The sequence below is a fragment of the Acomys russatus genome, chromosome 25, assembly GCF_903995435.1.
Source record: "Acomys russatus chromosome 25, mAcoRus1.1, whole genome shotgun sequence".
Lineage (NCBI taxonomy): Eukaryota > Metazoa > Chordata > Mammalia > Rodentia > Muridae > Acomys > Acomys russatus.
This window is the reverse complement of record NC_067161.1, coordinates 15,089,107-15,106,367: the sequence shown is the minus strand read 5'-3', so window position 1 is coordinate 15,106,367 and position 17,261 is coordinate 15,089,107. Positions and strand designations below refer to the sequence as shown.

General features: G+C 50.4%; 1 protein-coding gene across 1 annotated transcript in view; it reads right to left on the bottom strand.

The window, feature by feature from the left end:
- Positions 1–616: 616 nt before the first annotated feature.
- The window catches only part of Sh3pxd2b (SH3 and PX domains 2B), a 77,744-nt gene continuing 61,099 nt past the window's right edge, over positions 617–17,261 (bottom strand). Inside the window, exons 9-13 of the mRNA XM_051167380.1 lie at positions 15,128–15,245; positions 12,081–12,307; positions 10,351–10,400; positions 9,210–9,335; positions 617–2,174 (exon numbers count right to left, since the gene is read on the bottom strand). Of these exons, the coding sequence (XP_051023337.1) occupies positions 639–2,174; positions 9,210–9,335; positions 10,351–10,400; positions 12,081–12,307; positions 15,128–15,245 (2,057 nt within the window). The 3' untranslated portion in view covers positions 617–638. The remainder of the gene's footprint in view (positions 2,175–9,209; positions 9,336–10,350; positions 10,401–12,080; positions 12,308–15,127; positions 15,246–17,261) is intronic.

Sequence of the window (17,261 nt, the reverse complement as noted above, 5' to 3'; positions counted from 1 at the left end):
CTGCTCCATCAGGACTGATTTCCTGGTCGGACGGGTGGCAGGATGGCCGAGTGAATGCCCGGGACCACTACATCTGCTTAGGACTTAGCCGCAGAAAGCCCGGAAGCTGATTCCTTTGGGACACAGTTCTCTCCAGTATCAGGCATTCTGGGAACAGTGAACAGAGTCACTATTGGGCTTCTAGAAACTCAGAGAAGTTAGAGCGAGTTGTCACAGGCTGTGTGGGCTTGTCCCTCTGTGCTACAACTGAGCACTCAGGTGTAATCTGTTAGTTCTCCAGGTGACAACAGGTCTCTCAGTTCTGGAGGTCTGAGAGTGTCACTGTCCTGCTTCCGGGTGATAATACCATCACCTAGGAGGACGGGTGCTACTACAGACAAGGATGCTGACGTGATTTCTACCTAGCAAGGCTGTGGCTTTCGAGCCTTCTGGGGAATGCCACAACAGGAGAATCAGAGCCCAGGCTACAGGACATCTCTGCACCAAGCATTCTCCACCCTGCGAGGGAAAAAGCCATAGCACCCCAGTGGCCGCCTTCCTTGAAATGGTGTGGAGACCGATAAATTAAGATGCGTATTAAATACGTGGGGGGAGGCCGGCAGGGACGGCAGGGGGGTCTCTGGGCAGGGTGGGGGAAGCTAGGGTTTCTTCCGGAGGTAGTTGGAAGGGATCCAGCCTTCCCAGGAAGGAGCCCCACTAAGGGCCTGGCAGAACCACCAGCCACTGCTGCTCTTCTCCCGGACTTCAAACACGGTCCCTTCCCTGAAGCTGCTGGTGTCTTCGTCGCCTTCAAAGTTGGCCACAGCCACATACAGCGAGTCCTTAGAGCCATCAGCATTGAGGAAGGAGGCTGCTTTCTCTCTGTTTTCTCCCGCCTTGCCAGCCACGCGTGGCCCCGGCCCGCTTTTGCTTCGCATGTCATCTTGGCCCATCGACGAGTTGGAGAGGAAGGGTTTGGCTTTCGGAGGGACAAGGAGGGCCCGGCCTGCGGAGGGAGCGGCTCTGCTTTCTTCACGCTGTGGGCCCCCGATCTCTGGGAGGGGCCTGCAGGACAATGGTGATGAGGAGGTTTTCTTGGGAGGTGGGGGTCTCCGAGGTGGGACCACGGGTCTTTGCTGGATGGCTTCTTGGACAGGCACAGGCACATTCTTGGGCCCGAGGTCTGTGGTCTTGGCTGGCCTGGGAGGGGCTCTGCAGGGTGACTCCTTTGGACTCAGTCCATCCTGTCTGCCAAACCTGTCCTGGCCACGGCCAGGTCCCTCCCCGGGAAGGAAGCTTCGGCTGAAGGCTGTGTCATGGCCACCACCAGCGTGGTGGCTTTCTCCATCCAATAAGGATTTTTCCTGGGACTTGGCGGGTCTGAGTTTGCTCCTGAGATTGTAGATGTCCACTTGGTCTTCCCCCTGAGCTGGCTCTGTTTTGGGGGAAGGAGTTGGTTTGGGCCTAACCTGAGGTCTAGACTTCAAGAATAGATTCTGGGGCGTGGCTTCCACTTTCTCCTCAGGCAGCTCGGCTTTGGACCTGGAGATGGGCCGGAGATTGGGCTTCTTGACTTCCTTGGCCAGCACCTTGTGGCCGCACTCTAGCCCCATGTCATTTCTCAGCGGGAACTTGCTTTTGTCAGGTTTGGGCTCTGGTTTCCTGCTGTCCCGGGCCAGCGGGGCATGCTTGGCTGGAATCATCGGCAAAATCATGCCAGGGGTCTTAGGGGAGGAGCCCCGGAGCGGCTCCATCTTCTGTCTCTCCCTCTCCAGCAGCTCTTCCTCAGACTTGATGATGGACTCTTTGCGCGGAGGCAGGCTGGGCTTCTCCTCCTGGGTAGGGTCTGAGATCTCCTCGTAGCCTGCCGAGGCAGACAGGTCTGAGGATGCCTTTTTCGGAGTGTCCTTTCCTCCTTTCCAGTCTTTGGACCACAGCATCCCAGAGTCCAGAGCACCATGTGGTGCCTCGGGCAGGGGCCTGGAGGGCCCCACCGCTTCTGGACCCGTATTGTTCTCCGTTGCAGCTGCATCCCCAAGCCGGAGCTGAGTCATCTCATGGGGCAGGGGAGCCAGGAAGTTAGGCCTTGAGGCACTGCTGGTCTTCTTGTATTTGTCAATGAAGGTTGCTGGTGCCCATCCCTCCTTATCTTCCATCTGAATGTACCACCAACCACTTAAGCTCTTTTCAATCACCTAGGAGGGGCACAGGAAATGCACTTAGTAGGTCTGATACTACAGCCTGGGGACCACGATATATTAAAGAGCCCACATGAAGCAGGTACCCTGGAATCTGTACTCTGACTCCGCATATTCTCCTACAAGGCCTATGCTAGACCAGTGTGATGCTTTCAATGAGAACCCTAAAGGCCCATTATGCTTGAATACCTGGTCCCTAGTGGGTGGGACTGTGTGGGAAGGATCAGGAGGTATGGCCTTTTTGGAGGAAGTATGTCATTGGGGGTGGACTTTGAGGTTTCCAAAGACTCGTGCCATTCCCAGTGTGCCTCCCCCCACCCCCGTCTGCCTCCTGCTTGCGGATCAGGAAGTGAGCTCTCAGCTGTTTCCACTGCTATGCTTTGCTCACCTTTCATGGACTCTTAACCCTCTGAAAGTGTAAACTCAACTAAACACTTTATTATATAAGTTGCCTTGGTTACAGCAATAGAAAAGTCACTAAGATAACCAGCTGTGGGTGCTGTACCAGGACCTCTCACTGAAGGTGGGTTCTTTATTGATTTTTGAGATGGGGTTATTGCTATATTGTTCAGGTCAACCTCTGATTTCTGGCTCAAGCCATCTCTCTGCCTCAGCCACCTAAGTAGCTGGGATTATAGGTACACAGTGTCATGCCTATTGGGTTCTTCTCTACTTTTGGATTGTGACAAGGACCCTTAGAAAGATGTAGCTGACAGTGCCTCGGAAGGCACCTTTAGGGGAGGGGTACTCACTGACACCCAGAGCGCTAATTCCTGTTCCGGTCTGTGGTGTGGGAAGCTACAGGGATACACGTGCAGCACAGGCCAATCTAGGAGGACTAGGCCACCAATATCTGTTGCAAAGCCAAAGAAGTGCAAGACAAGAGCTGCCGAGAGAGAAAACTACCCTTGGTCCTGGCTTCTTTGGTTGAATGCTGGAGGAGCTGTCTAGTGTTTATAGCAGGTACACCATATAAAAAATAGGAACTTAAAAAAAGAATTTTTTTTTTTTCTTGAGACAGGGTTTTGTAGACCAGGCTGGCCTCCAATTCACAGAGATCCACCTTTCTAGTGTTGGCATTAGAGGTGTGCGCCACCACTGCCCGGCTGAAAAATATGACTCTGTAAACAAAGAAATCGCCCTTAGTTCAATAATATGTTATGCTTACATTCAGAGGAATGGAGAGTGGTGGAATAAAGCAAGCTTCATCTCTTATCTCCATCTCTTCCTGGTGCCCGTACCCACTGAATTGAATGGTGAATTAAACTGCTGATGTTATTTAAGATATGACGTCTCCTGTGTCTTTTGGGTTGCAGTATCATCCAAGGGAATTATTGGAGATGAACGGTACACAAACAGTGTGTTACGGGCTGAAGTGTGCCCCCAAGTCCTCACCTTTAGCACTCCAACTGTCCTTGCATCTGGATAAGGCCTTTAAAGAGGTAACTAGCTGGAAATGGGTCATAAGAGCAGGCCCTTGTTTACTAAACTGAGTCAAGGGAGGAGATTTGGAAATAGAGAGGAAGGGATTATGCGTGAGGACATGACAAGAAGGTGGCCATCGGTAGGCCAAGGAAAGACGCCACAGGAGATACCAACCGCGCTGTACCTTAATCTTGGATTTCAGCTCACTGTGTTCAATCTGGCCTGTTTGTGGTATTTTGGTATATGGCATTCCTAGAAAACTAACACTGCAAGCCCCCAGAAAGTTCTGTACACAGGGGCCTGCCTGGGACCCAGGGATTGTCATCCCATTCTACAAATGCAGAGCGGAAGAACCTCAGGAGAGTGGAGTGCTGGGCAGAGGGTTCTCAGGAGGATGAGTGGTGGAGGGCAGGGAGCTAGGCTCTGAGTACTCTCCTCAGGAAGAGCCATGCCTGGCCTGAGAAACTGAGATAGGAGCCAGAAGGACTACTGAGGCCTTCCAGGAGGGATAAGAGCTGCAGACCTCGGCACCAGGAGACCCAACTTTGGGCCCTGCAGTCCGGGGTTTCAGCTCAGAGCATCACCATTTGAACGATGATAGCAGCTGTAAGACCCAACGGCAAGCGCTGCTAATGGCCAAACAAGCAAAAGTGCACCATGTTTGCGACTGCGCTTGGTGTGGGTGCTACATTAGCGGGTCAGAGGGAAGGCCACTGGGAAGAGGATGTGCTGGACAGGCAGGACAGGTGGCCAGTGTGTTACAACACACAGCAGACCAGGGTACAGTTAGTGGCACTGCCAGACACAGCCTTCATCAGCAATTGAACTCCAACTCTTAAGACTGCTCAAGGCAAGGAAAATAGGATGATGATGAAGAGATGTTACCAGTGTGGCTTTGTTGCACTGACACTGAAGGGAAAGGAGGATGGTGGCAGAAACAGGTGGCCTTTTTCCTTTTGAGACAATGTCTCGCTATGTAGCCCAGGCTGGCTAGGAGCTTTCTATGAAAACAAGGCTGGCTGCAGCTCACTGGCTTGGACTGCTTCCACCTACTGAGCGCAGGGAGTAAAGGCATGTATATCCATGCCAGCCTCCCGTTTGGGTTCTTGTTTTATTTTTTTGGTTTTTCAAGACAGGGTTTCTCTGTGTAACAGCTCTGGCTGTCCTGGAATTCACTGTGTAGACCAGGCTGGCCTTGAACTTGCAGAGACCACCTGCCTTTGCCTTGCAAGTGCTGGGATTAAAGGAGTGTGGCCACCACTGCCTGGCTCATTTGGGTTCTTATTTTGTCTCCCCCGCCCTGCCCCTCTCCCCTCCCCCGAGAGCTGAGGCCTGAACCGAGGGCCTTAGCAAGCGCTCTACCACTGAGCTAAATCCCCAACTCCCCGTTTGGGTTCTTAATCATGATTTTGTTCGAAGGGAGAAGCCATTCGCTACAATGAAGAACACAAATTCAAGGTCACAAGAAAGAGAGAAAAGAAAAGAGCCTGGGCTTTAAAACCAGACAGACCTCAGTTCAAGTCCCTGCTCCACCACTTACTAGCTTTACCCTTAGACAAGCATTTAACCCACATCCTCTGAGTCTCATCTGTAAGACAAGCTGATATTGACCTCCCTGGCCTCCCGTTGCGCTTAGTTATCAAGTAGAGAAGGCACCAAAGAAGCGACTACACCATCAGTTCCGTCACCACTGCCACCCCACAGCCATCTGAAAACATGTTTGAAAGATAAGTAGTGCAGATACCCAGTGACCTGAAACTCATTGTAGCCCAACTGCCAGAAGCCTCTGAGAGCGAAGGCCTAAGATGACAGCGATATGAACCAGAAAGCAAAAGGAAAAAGGGAACCGGTATACAGACTCATCACACCGAAGAAGAACTGGTTAAGCCCCAAGCTTTAGTGGCAAAATCATCCTCTCAGAAATCCATGGTGGGGTCTGTCAACATTGTAGGAGCATAAAGCAGAAGTTTAGAGATGGGTGGTGGCTATGACTGTTGAAGAATGCTTAGTGTGCTGGGCATGGTGCTGCACGCCTTTCATCCAAGACCTCGAGAGAGGCAGACATAGGCATTGTGAGTTCTAGGCCAGTCTGGTCTACATAGCAAATTCCAGGTCAGCTAGGACTACAGTGCGGGGAGGGGCAGGGGGAGAGGAGTGCTGGATATGAATTTGTCACTGGACTAGCTTGAGCAAGAATAGAAAAGGATCGCCAGGTGGTGGTGGCGCACGCCTTTAATCCCAGCACTTGGAGGCAGAGGCAGGCGGATCGCTGTGAGTTCGAGGCCAGCCTAGTCTACAAAGCGAGTCCAGAACAGTCAAGACTACACAGAGAAACCCTGTCTCAAAAAAAAAAAAAAAAAAAAAAAAAAAAAAAAAAAAAAAGAAAGAAAGAAAGAAAGAAAGAAGGAATAGAAGAGGACCAGAAATGAAAAGGCCGTGACACTTCCATTAATGCCCCCGCTGCAGGTAGCAGCATCAGGCTTCTGGGCCCATGTGTTCCTGCAATCTTTAGAGTCCAACAGACACTCTGAGCCAGGGTGCTTACTGCTCAACACTGGGGTGTTAGTAGAAACCGCAGGAAATACATTATCAAAGGATCTTTATCCTTCTCTCTTGAATTGAATCCAGGGTCTATGTATGGACGCCAGGCCTATGGTCTGCCATGGAGCTGTGTCCCCAGACCATAAAAGTGGTGTCTTAAAAACTACATGGCGATTTTCAGCTCTCAGAGCTTACAGTGTGGGCTTCTGGTTTCAAGATGGAAAGGACAGATGTCTTTGCTTTATGCAGCACATTCAAGGAAAGAAAGCCTGAGATCTGCAGGCCAGCTTAGAGGGACGCAAGGGAAGAACCTCCTCACAGGTTCTTGGAGGGCACAAGGTGTCCGAGGGCACATTGTGCAGCACTGAGGGAGGTGGGGGCAGGAGCAAGCATGTGACTGGAGGACACCATACAAGCAGCCAGCCTGGCTGGCTTCTGTCCTAGGTCCTGTTCTTGTACAGGAGACTTTAGGGAGCAACTGTGAAGGTGCAGGCTGGGGTCACAGAGACGTGACACTGCTCTGTGGTTGGCTCAGAAGTCTCCAGAAGCCAATTCACCTCTTGTGTGCAGTTCCACAGACTGCCTCACAGCTGCCTTGTCTTTTACTTAATTCTATGTCACATGTGCTAGGCAACTAATCTACTTCTGAGCCCTGGCCTCTGCAGCCAAAACAGGTGTTAACACCGTAGAATAACTGCAGTAAGTATCAGCAGCAACATAAAGAACTGACAACTGAGGAAAAAGATAGTCAATGCTAGCAACAGGACGGTAAGTTAAACCACCATCCTTAGACAGAGGAGAACATTAAATTAATCAAAGGCTAGGTGAGACAAGAACAAACAGCTATGAAAAAGAATCAAGAATGTCTGGAAATAAAACTTTTTTTTTTCCCGAGATGGGGGTCTCTCTGTGTAGCCTTGGCTGTCCTGGACTCACTTTGTAGACCAGGCTGGCCTCGAACTCACAGCGATCCGCCTGCCTCTGCCTCCCGAGTGCTGGGATTAAAGGCATGTGCCACCACCACACTCCGGCTTGAACATAATTGTTGAATGAAAACGAGGAACAATTGAACAGCGGAAGAACAAATTAATGAACTAAAAGACTGAGCAGGATGTCCTAAGGATGTCCCATGCATCTTTCTGTGGTCATCTTAGATTGCTCATAATATCTACCATCTACAGACAGGTAGGTAGGTAAATAGATAGGTAGGTTGAAGTTATATTATATTGTTTTAGGGAAAAATGATAAACCAAAAAGTCTCTACATGTCCCACAGAGATGTAATCTCCACCCTCCCACAAGACAGGGTTTCTCTGTATAACCTTGGCTCTCCTGGGACTTGCTCTCTAGGCCAGGCTGCCTCGAACTCACAGAGATCCATTTGCCTTTGCCTCCTAGGTGCTGGCATGTAAGGCATATGCCAACCCTGCCCCACTAATCTTTTTTTTTTTTTTTTTTTTTTTTTTTTTTTAATGCTCAGATATGATCCTGGGAACATGAGGAGTGACTGGATTGTAGATATCATAGAGATGAACAGATTTAACCTCTGCCTCCTTAATTAGGGTAGGAAGCATCTGGCCAAAGTTTACTCATGACAGAGCAGAGACTGGGGTGCCAGTGGCCAGATCACCTGGTTCTGTCAGGAGGCATCTTTGCTAGATTTCCCATCCCTGCTCTTTGCTGCTACCTACCCTGTTACCTACAGGCTTTCTTGACAGCATGGGGAACAGCCTTCATCCCTATACTTGTGAAGACAAAAGATACATAGGAGAAGAGAAAGGACTTACCTTGGCTACCCAGGGACCAGAGTACACATACAGAGAACAGAGGGAAAAGACAGAAGAGAGCTGGGAGGCAGAAGATGACAGAAAGAGGACCATAGGACCAGCATATGGCCTATGCAACACTAATGACCCACGTTTGAGCCTTAGATCCATGGTGTCATAGGTATGTAATCCCAGTCCCAGGACTCCTATAGTGAGATGGGACTGTGGGGACAGGGGAATTGGCTAGAGGTTCAAAATAAAATGGAGCAGCAGAAATTATGAGAGACTCGGTCTCAAAAACAAGGAGAGAGAACCAACTTGTGGAAACTTTGTCCTATGATCTCCTTATGCATTTAGTGCCACGAGAGCATCTTCTTAAAAAGTAAAAGAAAGGGGGCTGGAGAGACGGCTCAGTGGTTAAGAGCACTGGTTGTTTTACCAGAGGACCCAGATTCAATCCCAGCACCCACAGAGGCAGCTCACAGCCATCTGTAGCTCCAGTTTCCAGAGTTCTGACATTCTCTTCTGGCTTCCACAGACACTGGACACATGTGATACACAGACATACATCAGGCAAAACATATAAAAATAAATAAAAATTTAAAAAAGAAAAGGAAATCCAAGCCAGCCACACAGGGTCATATATTGTATAATTCCACTTCTGGTCAAAAGGTCTGGGGTTGGGGCGATGTGAAAACTGCGGTGCTGGCTGATGGGGCAGAGTTCCTGCTACCCTTAGCTACCCTGAACAGAAGTGTGGTGATGGTTACACAGCTCCAAATAAAAGAAACCACTGAGCCGGCAGCTGGTGGCGCACGCCTGTAATCCCAGCACTTGGGAGGCAGAGGCAGGCGGATCTCTGTGAGTTCGATGCCAGCCTGGTCTATAAAGCAAGTCCAGGACAGCCAAGGCTACACAGAGAAGCCATGTCTCAAAAAAAAAAAAAAAAAAAAAAAAAAAAAAAAAAAAAAAAAAAAGATCAAAAGAAACCACTGACAGCTGGGTGCAGTGGCGCACGACACCTATAATCCTAGCACTTGGGAGGCAAAGGCAGGCAGATCTCTGTGAGTTCAGAGGCCAGGACAGCCAAGGCTGTTTCCAAATCCAAAACCAAAACCAAAACCAACAAACAGAAAAAAGCCCACTGACTTGTACACTCAAATTGGCAAACGGTTTCATATGAGATGATGAAGATATAATCAAGTCTTAATAAAGCCATTGGCCTCATCTCCCATCCCCTAGAAGGAGGTAAGATGAGAGAGGCAGTGCTTGGAATGAAGAGCGACAGCCTGCGTGCTCACCTCCACCTTCAGGCCGGCCTGGAAGCTGATGCCATCTGGGATTGTGGTCTGGAACTCGGCAATGGTATAATACTCTTCTTCCACCTGGGGCGGGATGGGTGGCTTTGGCAGGTTGAGGCCTCGAGGCTGGCAGGATTAGACACAGGGCTGACTGAGCTGGGGTGGCAGGAAGGAACTAGGGGTACACAACATCAAGGGGTGCTGGGAAGCCCAATTAGCTTCTGGGGGTGGGGGACTTGACTATCGCCTCTTAGTTGAGGTCTCCCTGGCTCTTCAGCTTTACAGTAAAAGCGACATGAAGTGTCTGGGCATGATGACATATGCTACCCAGTGAGGCACCAGACATGTAATGAAGAAATGGCAGATATTTTCCCCAAAGCAACCTGTTTCCAACTCTCTGTGATCACTAGTGTTTTACAGTTTAAATATCTGTACACATCCTGGGGATAGGATCCAAGTTCAAACACAAAATACATATTTATCTTGGGTAGAACATTTCGTGGTGTTTTTAGTGCACCTGTGTTTTGACCGTGATCTGTCACATGAGGTCAGGTGTGGACTTTTCTTTGCACGTTTGGTGTCGCGCTGGCACTCAAAGTGTCAAGATTTTGAAGCATTTTGGATTTTTGGATTAAGGATACTCAACCTACACTGGGTTTCTGTTGTTGTTGTTTTTCAAGACAGGGTTTCTCTGTGTAGCTCTGGCTGTCCTCGACTGGCTTTGTAGACCAGGGTGGCCTCAAACTCACAGAGATCCACCTGCCTCTGCCTCCCGAGTGCTGGGATTAAAGGCGTGCACCACCACTGCCCAGCTACATTGGTTCAAAAGATACCAATAGGCAGGGCATGGTGGCGAAAACCTTTTCCCCCAGAACTCAGTTAGGTAAATCTCTGTGAGTATGAGGCCAGCCTGGTCTACACTAAGAGTTCCAGGCTAACCGGGGCTATATTGTGAGATTCTGTCTATACATAAAAAAGTAAATGAATGAATAAATAAATAAATAAATAAATAAATGGACCTATAGAGTTAAAAGTTAAAAGTGGGCCTGCTTTGAAAGTACTGAGACATGTGGGGTCTGGTAGGTGACCCAGATAGGCCTCAGGCTAAGGAGATGGGGCTCCAGGGCAAGTGTGCACTTACAATGGTCATGTCCCGGCGAGGAGGGGGTCTTTGCCTCATCTTTGGTGATCCTACGAGAAACAAGACTTCATTCACATGCAAGGTCCACAGACAGATTGCCAGCGGTGGGAGCCAGGTGAGGGGTCCCATCCCTCCCTGCTCTGTCCAGCAGCCACATATTTGTGTTTCTATGAGCCTTTGTGAGAACAGCCTGGCTGTGCTCTTCACATGCTTGGCTCCATCAACATGGCCTTCCCTGGATCGTCTCTATATGGGAACAACAGATAAATGGCACTGATCCTCAAGTAATGGGAGATTGTCCTCACAGGGCAAATAGCATGGACTCAGAGCTATACAAGGCTGGGCCCGGCATAGGACAAAATTGCTGTTTGACTCTGAGCCATCAGTTTTTTTTTCTGTGGAACAGTCTAATGCATGCCTATCCCTCCCCAGGGTAACTGAATTACTTATTTCCTCATCTTCTATAAAATTAGAAAATATAAGAGTCTTAGTTGAGACATTTAGTGCCTCTACAAGGACTTCTAGACTCCCTTGCAGCTTGGAGTTGCCACGTGACTAAGCCCAGTGGAAAATGAGGGAAGGTGGAACATTCTAGTTGTTTCACTTCTTCCTGTCTTTCAGTGGCTGGACAATGATGGGCCACACTGGATGACAAGAGTCATAGGAAACAGATGTATGAGACCCAGATCCTTGACTGCATGGAAGCATCATCTCAGTTGTAGACACAGACTTGCTCTATTGGGCAGAATGAAAATCTCTCTCTCTCTCTCTCTCTCTCTCTCTCTCTCTCTCTCTCCTCTCGTCCTCTCTCTCCCTCCCTCCTCTCTCTCTCTCTCTCTCTCTCTCTCTCTCTCCTCTCTGTGTGTGTGTGTGTGTGTGTGAGCTGCGCTGTTTGGAGCAAGGGTGGGTGTCACTCACTCTGCTGAACATCACCATCTGGCCCCAGGTGACTTTCAAATCCCTCTGGTTGTGCATGTGTTTGTGTGTATGTGTGAACACACATGTGCATGTGTTTGTGTGTATATATGTGTACATGTGTGTGTTGGGGGAGGAGACTTTGATTTTTACATCTGAACATTCTAACAAAGTCACATTTCTTCAGACTTTTGTTTGGTCCCTACTATCAGTGGACTATGTGCTTGACCATGAGAGACTAGGATCACAGGGCTCGCCAGAACCCCTGCCATGGCCTGTGGCACCCATGAAGCTCTTGGCACCTAGGATGGTGCAGAGAATATGAAGCTCAGGGCAATGCCCTCGTCTCTCTGTGGGGGAGTTGGAGTTCTTCCTCTACAGGTTCTTGCTGCCTTCAGGACCAGCATGGGATGTTGGGCACTGTGTTGGGGCCACAGTTCCCGGCACAATGCAGACATCTGTGAGTAACCCTGCCCTTGGTGTGTGGGGAATACGCTTTGAAAAGTGAAACGGGTGAGGCACTGTGCTGGAGGTAATCCCAACACAGGGTCAACTTTTCTCCCTCTGGTTTCTGTATGAGGTCATGGAGAAGACTGGAGGGGTAGAGGCCTGGGGTTCAGTCCCCAGTCCCACTGTTACCAGGTGAACAGCCTTGGTCCCATCACCCACTTCTCTGATTTTTATCTGTAAAACAAAGAGCATCTATTTTTATCTTCAAGCTATCAAAAGATGGCAGGGACGCTGCAAGGAAGGAGGGAGGCGCTCAAAGCTCAGATAGACCTCAGCTGTCCGGAGCAAGGGTGGGTGTCACTCACTCTGCCTAACGTCACCATCTGGCACCAGGCGACCTTCAAACCGGACATCTCTCTGGTTGTTGAGCGGCTCCTTCTCCCTGCCCATAGCATTCTGCTGCCGTGAAACACCATCCAGGTCAAGGGCCGCTGAGTGAGCAGATGAGCTGGGGCCCAGCTTTGTGGGCAAGGGCTCCCCACTGCTCTTCTTTAGGTAGGAAGCAGGGGCCCAGCCTTCTTTGCCCTGGAACCTGAGGGGAAGAGGAAGGATTCCAGTCAGGTTTGGCCTTGGAGTCAGTGGGGAAGCAACACTTCTCTATGCAGGTTCGGGATGGCAGACAGTGAATTCTAACTGTTGCGGGCCAGAGGCTACTTATAATTCACTGCCCTCTGATGATGTCTAAGCCCTCAGCATGGCCTTCCAGGCCCTCCCCACTTGCCGCACTCAACAGCCACCGTGTCCCACATAGCTCTTCCACTTGCGAGTCTCCCAAATGCACCACTGCTTGTCACCTTCCCCGCAGCACTGCTCTTGGTGGGTCTCTACCTGGCAAGCTCCTCTCTCTCTCCCCCTGGTGGCACCTGCTCCCCTTCCCAGGCTTTTCCTAATGCCAGCGGGTCTTCATCTGACCCTCAAATAAGGCCCAATCTCCACAGTGGCCCTCTGGCTTCCGCATGCTCTGCACTCCCAGAAACTGCACAGTGCACCTGGTTATGATTTCCCACCTCCTAGTTAGACTATGAGCCTTTGGGTACGAGCAACTGGGTATGGCGAATTCAACGAAAGAACAAAAAGCCCAAGTGGAGAAGCTGCCAGTGGGCGTATCACATCCTGGGCAAACAGTGGTGAAGCTCTGCCTCAGAGCTGTCCCCTTACCTGTGATGACGACAACAGTCATGGCAGTGAGAGCCAGCACTCTTGGAACCTACTCTGTCAGTCCTGCCCCAAGCACTTTACAGCCATTAGTAAGTTAGGACCCAGCCAACCTCAGCAAAACAGACCACAGATTCAGCCCCCCAAACCCCACCTTCCAGGAAAGCTTCTTGTGAGGGATCTGTTTTAAAGCCAAGAAGCCTAAGACCCACTTGTGCTAAATACCTCACCCGAGTTTGGACTCAGATTTCTTTCTTACTTTCTTTCCTTTTTTTGGTTTTGTTTTTGGTTTTTTGAGAGAGGTCTCTGTGTGTAGCCTTGGCTGTCCTGGACTCACTTTGTAGACCAGGCTGGCCTCGAACTCACAGTGATCCGCCTGCCTCTGTCTCCTGAGTGCTGGGATTAAAGGCCTGCGCCCCCCTCCCCCCCAAGCTGGCCTCAGATTTCTTAACCTGTTCTTTTTGGCCCTTTCCCAGCAGCAGCACCCCCCACCCCCACCCCGCCCCAACTCCTGGTGCACAGCCTCTCACTGACAAGGCAGGGCTGTGCGTCGGTCAATATAAAGACACTTAGAGGTGAATGATGCAGTTCCACATTGGCTGCCACTGAACTGGGGAATGACACGAACTCTGACATACCTGCTCACTGTCCCTAAAAAGGTGTGAGTGAACAGGACGTTTAATTCTCACATGGCAGAACTTGGGTTCCATAACAATAACCAGAGAGGTCTGTTTGGACCTGAGGACTGCTGGAGGAAGTGCACACTAGCTCACGAGAGCCCACTGCAAAGACACCTGAACTCCACATTTAGTGGCATCACATTGGTGGCTTGAAAGTGGCCACAAGACAGATGTTTACTCCATGGAAACCTGCCAACCCCACACCAGGAGCTACTAGTGCCTCTCCAGATAGGTGCCTGCACCTTTGGGAAAAGAGGGATAGACCCAGCTGACTAGTTGTGATATACAGCTGAGCCAAATTTCATTAAGAATTGCTTAAAGGGGGGCGGTGGTGGTGGCACACACTTTTATTCCCAGCACTTGGAAGGCAGAGGCACGTGGATTGCTGTGAGTTGGAGGCCAGCCTGGTCTACAAAGTGAGTCCAGGACAGTCAAGGCTATACTGAGAAACCCCGTCTCAAACAACAACAACAACAACAACAAAAACCAAAAAAAAAAAAAAAAAAAATTGTGTAAAGAAGCCATGAGGTAGGGGCACAATCTTTGATCTGAGCACTCAGGAGGCAGAGGCAGGTAGATCTCTCAGTTCAAGGCCAGCCTGGTCTACAGAATAAGTTCTAAGGCAGCCAAGGCTACACAGAGAAATCCTGTCTCAAAAAGGTAAAAATAAATAAATAAATAAAAAAAAAAAAAAAAAAGAAAAACAATCACTTAAAGAGCAGGTACGGTGGCACACACCTGTAATCCCAGCACTCAGGAGGCAGAGGCAGGCGGATCTCTGTGAGCCTGGTCTACATAGTAAGTTCCAGGACAGTCACAGCTATTCAGAGAGGCCTCATCTCAAAAAGAAAAGGGGGTGGGGGGTGGGGGGGAAGAACAAAATGGCCTGGGTTTCAGTAAACAAAACAAAACAAAACAGGTCATTTGTAAATGGAGGCAAATTTACAAGGAGATGGAAATTTGTTCATTTACGCATTTGTCAAACTTAAAAGGCCCTCTAAGAGAGTCCCTCTAGTTTTAAGTGGATTCTTGTTTTAAGTGGAAAAAGCTAGTTGACGATGCAATATAACTCACATCCCTCAGCCATCACTGGCACAACGCCACGGCACAGGCAGCACACATGAGAGTGGGCTCTGGGAGAGGAGGGTGTTCCGGTACTTCCCTGATTCGGATGATCCTGACAACTGCCTCAAAGCCCCATTCAGGTCAAGGCCCCCTCCCCCTTACACCGCAGAGCCATGAGGTTCCAAGGCACATTACTCTGCAGCATGGTACTGGGACAGTCATGTGTCATTTCCTGGTGGGGCAATGTCTGAGAAATGCTCTATTGTCTTCTGTCCTGCACAACGCTAGTATGCTTACACAGACTTGACCGAGTATCCCACCACACACCCTGGACCCACACAGCCACAGAGGGAGGTGCAGGCAGGCACTTGATCTTCCACCACACACCCAGAACCCACACAGCCACGGGGGGTGGGGTGGGATGGGGGTAGGGGGGAGGCGCAGGCAGGCACCTGATCTTCCACCAGCCTTCCAGGTTCTTCTGGAGGACCTCCACCACAGCCCCTCTCTCCAGGTTCATTTCATCCTGGTCACGCGCTGTGTATGGGTAGACGACTGTGTACTTCTCCTCTGCAGGGACAAAGGGTGATGTGGTGAGGAGCAGATAGGAGGAGCCAGGATGCTGGTTATAAAACGGTGATGACAAAGAGGCTCCCAGTGAGCTCTAGAGGCCCCAGTCCCTCTCAGCGTCGCAGTCTATGCCTCCAGGTCATGGTCCACGACTTCAGGTTAACACCCCTTTCCAGGAATTACCTTCTAACTAACAGGGCCTTTACTATTGTCTCAAGCCTGTTTCCTCTGGGAGAGTCTGAACTCCATGAAGGCAGGGATTGGGCCATTCCAGTCATGTCTTTGTCTCTAGCACTGGAATGTGCCTGGAAAAGCTGGTAATTGTTTTAGGGATGAGCCTCTGTTTAGGGACAGAGCACGTTCTAAAGCCCCAACCAGAGGCGGGGTGGGACCTTGCTCACATAGTGAGTTAAGCTGCCCCTCCCCCCCACCCCATCCCCCCCTTCCCCAGGCTCCTGTTAGTTCTTGCTGGTGGAGACCAAGTGTTCAGCGATAAGCTGAGATTGCCACCAAGGATGGGTCAGAAAGTACTTCTCAGTACCTAGATGGTGACTATTGGCCACACTGCAGCTCTGATTCAACCTTGGCTGGGTTGCTTCCTACCCCACTCTCCCCACAAGCCACAGACAGCACCATCCTTACAGCCTACACCCCTCCTGCTCATTGGCAGACCCTGGCCAGGGTGCTCAGGAGAGTGAGGGAACAGCTCATATCTCTAGTGTTAGCTCTGACGGCTGACACAGACACATGGCCCCATGAGCCCAGCAAGAAGAGAGGGCTGTTCTTAGGTCCCATGTCAATCCATAGGTGAGTCACTGAGCCAGCAGTGGCCTAGTGCTAATGTTTCTTGAAAAAACACTTGAGGCATCCGTTGCCAGCCAGCTGCTGCAGAGGAGGTGGGGAGCACACAGGCGTTTATTTATTTATTGGGACGGCCTGCTGACCGCCCTGAGGGGGCTGCGCTGACTCATGGCATCCTGTGCATGGTCAGCTAGTTCCCCTTGTGCTGAGTCAGCAGGCCCTGGGCTGGGATAGGAAGAAGGAAGGAAGGATTGTGTCGGCCTAGCACAGTGGTTTCGTGTGGTCAGGGTGGGAAGGGGGCACCCACTTGGGTCCTGAGTGCATGCAAACCCATGAGCCCTGGGTCCCCTCAGCCTCCGGCTGGGTGGGGAGGGTGTTTGTTCTCAAGCTCTGGGATGCTAGAGACGCTGAGACTCCAGCCTGAGCTCAGAGGATTGACAAGTGGGGCCTGTCCTGCTGGTGGCTCGTCCCCATGCCCTAGGGGTGGCCGAGCCCCTACCTCCCAGAGGGGGATGGACATGTGACTCTGGCCTAGCCAAGGTTCTGCAAGGCCTGGCTGCTGTGACTGGCTCAGGGATGGCACACAGTGGGAGGACCCAGGGGAACCACCTTGTGTTGAAGGAGAAGCAGTTGTGCTTTTTGGTGACTGTCCCTGACAGGTGCCTGGGACTGGTGTCCTGAGGAAAAGAACCGTGTGAACGAAACAGAACAGAACAGAAGTGGCCTTTCGGTGATATGAGTCAATGTTTCCTTCTTCCTCTTCCTCCTCCTCTTCTTCTTTTTTAAAGATTTATTTATTTATTTATTTATGTTACATATATGAATCCTCTATCTGCATAAACACCTGCACGCCAGAGGAGGGTATCAAATACATGGTTGTGAGCCACCATGTGGTTGCTGGGAATTGAACTCATGCCCTTGAAAGAGCAGACAGTGCTCTTAACCGCTGAGCCATCTTGCCAGCCCCCCTTCTTCTTTTTTAAAGATGGAGTCTCATTATGTAGCCCAAGCTGTCCTCAAACTCGTGATCCCCCTGTCCCAGCCTTCAAACGCTAGGATTACAGCTGTGAGCCACTCACCACCAATCTGGCTTTTTATCGGGTTGTGGTGGTTTCCTCCTGTGACTCAAACAAGTCTGGTAAACGTAACGGGGGCTGCCCAGTCACCATCATAGAAGACCCAGGCACCCTTTTAAACTGGCACGCTTCCGAGTCC